Genomic DNA, 6,507 nt, shown 5'->3' on the forward strand with positions numbered 1-6,507 from the left:
TCGTCCCGCCGCAGGGCGAGTTTGACCCGCTCCCACCGCGGGCTCGGCCCCCTTCCCGCCGCTTCCCAGGCCTGCGCTCAGCTCCTCTTGGCTGCGACAACGCGGCGGCAAGGCAGCCCCGCCGCACTCGCGGGAAAACCGGCCGTGGGGGCAGCCGCCGCGCTGGGAGCCGCCGGGACGGCGCGACGCCGCGGAGCCAGGCGCGAGCCTGGACGCGCCCAGGGACGCGCTCGCGCTCCCCGGCCGCCGCACCAGCCCCGGCCCGCGCGTCGCGCTCCGCTGACGCCGCACGGCGGCCGGGCAGGCCGCTGAGCCCGCCGGGGTCACAGACGGACACGCGGGTGGCACGGTGGGTTTGGTTTTTAATTGCAGGCAGCGGAGAGGCGCAGGCACGGTGCTCGCAAGCTGCGGAGCGGCGGGGGCGGTTTTACACCACAATTCCCCTCGGCCCGCAAGGCGCCGGATTCGGCCTGCGACTCGTTGCAGCGGTGACCGGGGCACGCGCGGACTCCAAGCACGGGGGGCGGCGGAGGGCGGGGAGGGGGGTGTTGGCGGTGGGCTCTGGGCGTCCTGGACCGCAGAGGGGCAGCGTCGCCGCGCTCCTAGCTGGCATCCCGGCTGCGGAGCTCCGGTAGTGCCTGCGAGCCCCCCCGGAGCGCCRGGGCGCACGGGGACAGGTCCAAGCGCTGCGAGCCAGCTGCAGCGCTGCTGCCGGGCAGCGGCGCGGGAAGGGAACTTCTCCCGGCCTCCGTCTGTCCATCGCTGTGCGAGGGGACGGGAGAAGGGTCCCTCCCCTCTCGGGGGACGCGGCACCCCGCTGCAGATGCCGCATCACCCAGCGGGGACCCGGCCTTGCCCAGGCTTGGCTGCACGCCTTCCTCCAGCTCCGGGGTGCCGGCTCTGGCGCGGACCTTCATGCTGGACCTGCCATCCTGGATGACGCTCACCTGGGAGGGCAGGGAGGCTTTAGCTGGGGTGTCCCCGACGGGGCTCGTGGCAGTGCCATCACCGCTGCTCCTGGACTCGGCACCCGGAGACGCTCCGTGGCCATGGTCTCCCGTCTCTCCGGACGAGGGGCTGAGCACCCCTCGGCCGCCTGCTGAAACGTCTGAGCCTTGTGTCACAGTCTGCTCCTGCTCTGCCGTGTCGGCGGAGCCCGGCCGGAGCGCTTCRCTCCCTCCCGCCGCCTCCTCCGCGCCCGACGGAGCCTCCTCGGGGGACTGGGCGCCCCCCTCGTCCAGCCTCTTCCGCGGACGCCCGCGTCTCCGCTTCTGCAGCACAGCGTCGCTGGGGGGCTCCGGAGGACGCTTGGTGGCCTTGGRGCGCTGAGAGTCCTGCAGGCCGGGGCCCTGGCCCTCTCCACCGGCGCTCCGGGGGTTGGCAGGGCTCTCTGCCACGGGGAGGCCCACGCYGGGCGGCACATTGGGCAGCAGCATGTTGATGACGGGCACGGCAGCCTGCTGGCTCACCAGCCCTGCTGCCCCGTTCACCCCCGGGGCCAGGCCCAGGGGCAACGACGGCGACGCCGTGCCCACTGGGAGCGGCAGGGCAGCCACTTTGACGGTGCCCCCGAGGGGGGTGGCTGTGATTTTGGGGGCCAGGACAGGAGGGGACGAGCGCACAGCCGGAGTCCCAGGTGCCACAAATCTGTTCCCCGGCTGGATGCGAGGCAAGAGCAGGGGCAGGCGGGCAACCAGAGCGTTCACTTGGGGGCTGTTCATGGGCTTGGGGGCCTCAGGGAGCTGCTTCTTCTCAGGCCGGGGCAGGACAGAGGGCTTGGAGCCACTCTCCTTCTTGCTCTGTGGGCAAACAGAGGCGATGGCTTGAGAGATGTCACCTGGGCTCCATCCAGCCCAGCAGAACCTCAAACTGCACCAGGCTGCTCCCGAAGCCTTCCCTGCTTGTGTTTAAAGATTAGGTGCCCCCACTCTGAGGYAGGAACCCAGAAGTCACACGGCTCCCAACCCACCTCTCTAAGCAACAGGCCCTGCTCTGGCTCAGAGGACACCACCAATGCATCTGGCCAGGCCAACTGAGAGCTCTCTGAGAGCCACGTCTCACCTGCCCCTGGCTCCCGTCATTGCTCTCTGAGGTTTCCAGGTCGTTCTTCTTTGCTGTCAGCGGAGACCGACTGTTGCGGTGGATCTTCCCCGTGCTCTCTGTGAAAGCACAGGAGGTGGCCAAGTGGAGACCATCCCTCCCTGAGCCCCTCTGTGTTCAGCCAAACGGGGGTCACAGACTCAGCCATTCTGTGGGCAGTCAATGGGGGGAATCACGTCCCCCAGCATCAGCCTGGGTCCACCTGCAGCCCCAAACTCTCCACACTCCTATGAGACACTGAATGGGCTCTGCAGCGAGTGAACACAATGGAGGGAGCTCTCTGCGCCTCCTCTCACCACATCCTGTGGGGCCTGCAGCTCCATCCCAYCCCGGTGACCCACCTGAGACTACCATGGCCATGATCAAGTCGGCCCGGGCCGAGCGGGAGCTGATGATGTGCTGCTGGATAAGAAACTGGGCGACTTCCACAATGTTGTTGAACGAGCGTTTGAGGATCTTCTCAGCCCAGTCGCAGGTCAGGGCGCAAGCTGCCTCCATCACCTCGCTGTTGTAGGACTGCACCAGATCCGTCAGCTCCGACTGCTGCTGGCAGGACAAGCTGTGAGCCCTTATGGCACCCACCAGGACTCCCTGGACGCAAACAGGGTCTGATCCTGCTATCCCCAGCAAGCCACAAGCTCGTGCACCTCAGTGATACAAGGCCTGATGGGCAGGCACGTTCCCCTTCTACCACTTTGGAAAACTAGCGGGACAGAGCACAATCTGCTCCCAGTCTCACTAGCCCCCAGGAGCACAAATGAAGAGGGCTCCCCACCACCAACCAAGGCCTTCATTAGATGTAACRAGAAAGACTTCTCCCACAGCAGCAAGGAGGTCTGTTATCCTGCCTAAATAAGAGCACAAGGAGCTGGTGAAACTCAAGTGGCCAAGGCACCAGAGGACTTACGGTCTCTGTCACTTTGAGATCCAGGCTAGGCAGGGGTGGCAAGCTGACCACCGTCTTCCTCCGGATCCCGCTGTAGCAGTATGTTTGGCAAGGTTAAGGTGTTTCAGTGCCACACAAACATGACCAACGCTTCCCAGCCATGAGAGGCCACAAGTTAAAACTTGAAAGGATGTAGCTGCCAGGCTCACGCCGCCACCACCTGCTACAGCCAGAGGGTCTAAACTTGTCTTGAGATGGTGACTGCAGCCAGCCCCAAGCCAGCTGAGGCTGTTCCCTGCACGTCGCATTTCCTGGTGTGTGAGCTAACCCCAGGCTGCTGCTAAGTCCAGCCACGTCCTTACTATACACCCTGMAACGCAAAACCTTGCTCAGGCAACCAACCTGAAATTCAGGAGCTGGAAAGCCAGGAACTGGACCCTCTCTAGAAGCTATAAAACACTATCTCATACACAGACTTATAAATGGGTAGCGCTGGAGAATAAGCAGCTCTTGCCTGCCCATCCAACTGCCATGGGGACCRGCTCCCATGGCTTCCCAGGCCAGCAGAGCACGTAGAAGGATATTTCGACTGTCCTCGGCCTCCCAATCTTCTGGCTTTGATGTTTGGGAAGATCTCACGGATGATCTTCCCAAAATTGGCAGCGCTGAGAGGGCGACAGCAGAGGTTATCGCAGTATCGCCTGCCAGAGAGTCAAAGCCAGAGAGAGAGCTGCAGGTTAAAACCATCAAGGCTTTCTCACTGCCTCCAAGATGCACCCAGTTTTCTGTGCTGACATGGCTYGTTTCAGGTACCCAATAGTGGGCAAAGACTACCCAAACAAACCTAAGGGCTCACTGCCCTCCAAACTGACCTCCCCACCGGGCTTTGCTGCGTAAGTACAGCCCTGGGGGAGAGATGATCCTGCCCCTGTACTCACTTGTAGGCATCATAGACGTCCTGCTTGGGTAGGCAGGTGTCAGTGTGCTCCTCCAGGTGGTTCCGGATCCAGTTGCAYGCGTGCATGTACTCAGCTGTGCTCAGAGAACTGAGGTCCAAGCTACCACTGCTCCAGAGGGAACCCAGGCAACCCAATAAAAGACAGACATTTAATTAGCAGAGAGGCAGCATAAGCAGGACACTCCTGGCCTCTCGCAATCTGTATCTCCCACCCATCATCTCAAGAGCCTCTGCTCTCCTGGCCAAGCTCACAAACAAGCCCTGTTTCACTCCAGCACTCACCTTTTCTCCCCCAGGCTCGGCCCTGACGGCAGCTGGAGGTAGAGGTAGAGCTTGTCRTTGTCGGAGAACTTCTGCACATCTTGCTATGGTCAAAGGGTCCACGGAGGGAGGGAGAACGGACCAGAGAAAGAAAGGTTAAGGATCCAAAAGAAGAAACAGCTGACATAGGCAGAGGTCTCGTTACCTCCTTAATGGCAGTAATGATGGAGCATCTAAACCAAAGCAGCTTTGTAAGCACTAACACAGCCTGCATACAAGGGAACAGGGTAAGTGAAATCACATGGAGCAGGGTAGGAACTGCCCCTCAAGGGGACTGGAAAGGCTCATCATTCCTCTGGCCTCCACACAGCACTGGGCAAATGCAGATGCTGTTCCCTGGGCAGGAAAATCAGCGCTTACTCAGTGCTAATTCTTGCAGCCAGATCCCTACCCAATCGGAAATGGGATCAGGCAAAAATCAAAACCCAGTTTAACTGGAAGTGGGGTAGGAGCGTGTCAGGGAAGTGGAGACAGGTTATTCCCTCATCCTTAGCACAACATGCTGCAGAAGAACTCACCAGAATAGAGTCGACTTTGTTCTGCACGGATTTGCTGTGTGGGACAGAGACAAAAGCCATTAACACAGAGAAGGACGATGCCACAAGACCCAGGACAGAGCCACGGGCAATTTCTCAACCCGTCTGCTCTAGCCCAGATCCTCTGCCACAGAACAGACACTGTTTGGGGACAGCCACAGTGGCAGGTTCCTGAGCAGGATAGGGAATGTGCTCACACGTGGCAGTTCTRTCCTGAGGCTTTTCCAGACACCTATACATGCTTCCAGGGTTAGAAGCACCTGGGAGGGTACAACCACTCAGCTGAGCCTCAGAAGTGCTGAGAGGAGCATAACAGAGTACCAAGAGCTGGAGTCTGCCTATGCATATGAGTAAGTGCGGCCTGCTGGGTGCTCACACTATTTTCTTGATGCTCTGKGTTTCACTGTGCACCCACAACTGCTCTCCAACAGCCTGGCTGTCTGTCTGCAAGGACTACTGCAAGCACTACCCCAATCCAGTGAAACCACAGYGGGCATAAAACCACACCTTGCTGGGTTGTGGCAGACCTCCCTGGGCTACACAAAGCCCTGAACTAATTTTGTGCCCAAAACAGGCAGGAAGGTACCAGCAGTGCAACATGGGACTCTGTTCTGTGTTTGCACAGCACCCAGCAAAGGACTTAATAGGGCATGCTGGAGATCATGCCACTCTGCAGTGCCACTGTTAGTACAGGAAGTGGCAGGTACAGGACCACACGTATCCTCTCAGTTCCTGAGATGGCAAATTAAACAACTTTATTAGCCTGCATTTGTTAGCACTCAGATTAACCAGAAAAGCTGCCCCAGGAAAGATAAGTGTTGCCCTTACGAGATGGTGCTCTTCAGTTTCTGCAGCAGCATGCTGGACTCRGTTGTGTTGCTCTGGGAGTCGTCGGGCGACAAACTCGCCTTTTTGGTGGCTTGGGCACTCGATTCTTCATCAGCCATGACATTTGGTTRCTGTTAGGGGATGGAAAGCAAAAACTCAACAAAAAAGTGAAGACAAACCCTTCAGAGTCATCAACACACCACCAGGCACCTACAGTGTTGACCTCTGTCCACCCACCCTCCCTGTCAGAGCCCAGGCTGGGGCTCTTGGAGGAACGAATGCAGCAATTGGGAGTGTGGGTAGAGCAGGGCTGCTGCACGGCCCAGCTGAGCCCTGAGGTTTGTTTGTCCTCAGCCCTGTCCCTTCTGGTCTGAATGCCCACCCACATCTGAATGGGTTGAAATCCCAGGAAGAGGCTGGAGTGTCAGAYGCAAACTATTGATGAATGGGATATGGAAAAGGCCCAGGCAGTCCCAGGAGAGGAGCATCCAGCAGTGAAGACCAGGATCTGCTCTGTGATTCCAGCCAGGACCTAGAGGGGACAGGAATGCTGAGGGGGCTTGGACAGCAGGCCCTGCTCCAGTGTGCCCAGCACAGGGGGTTGGGCATGCTGCAACAGGCCAGAAAAGGTTCCTGGGGGTCCCAGAGGGCAGATGTGTCCAGAGGAAGGACCAGAGCAGGTCCTAAGGGCCTGGCATGGTCATGGCAGGGATGCTGAGGAGAGGACCAGAAGGGTAGGTCACCCAACACATGGCAACAGGGATGTTGGGGGCATCAGGATAGCAGGTGCTCACAGGGATAAGAGGTGGAAGGGTGCTGGGAGGCACCAGGTCTCCATGGACAAGGAGACCGGGATGCTGGGGGGCACTGGGACAGCA

General features: G+C 59.7%; 1 protein-coding gene across 1 annotated transcript; it reads right to left on the reverse strand.

Annotated features, from left to right (window-relative positions):
- Window positions 1–349: 349 nt before the first annotated feature.
- Window positions 350–5,757, reverse strand: RFX5 (regulatory factor X5). Its single transcript, XM_085316548.1, has 9 exons — window positions 5,630–5,757; window positions 4,784–4,817; window positions 4,227–4,309; window positions 3,925–4,050; window positions 3,568–3,687; window positions 3,008–3,086; window positions 2,442–2,643; window positions 2,062–2,159; window positions 350–1,799 (listed from the first exon to the last, which is right to left on the reverse strand). The coding sequence occupies exons 1-9, from the start codon at window positions 5,746–5,748 to the stop codon at window positions 603–605; spliced, it is 2,058 nt and encodes a 685-aa protein (XP_085172674.1). The 5' UTR covers window positions 5,749–5,757; the 3' UTR covers window positions 350–602.
- Between the last annotated feature and the right edge of the window lie 750 nt (window positions 5,758–6,507).

This window comes from Rhea americana, unplaced genomic scaffold (assembly GCF_003343005.1).
Source record: "Rhea americana isolate MKP2758 unplaced genomic scaffold, rheAme1 scaffold_471, whole genome shotgun sequence".
Taxonomy (NCBI): domain Eukaryota; kingdom Metazoa; phylum Chordata; class Aves; order Rheiformes; family Rheidae; genus Rhea; species Rhea americana.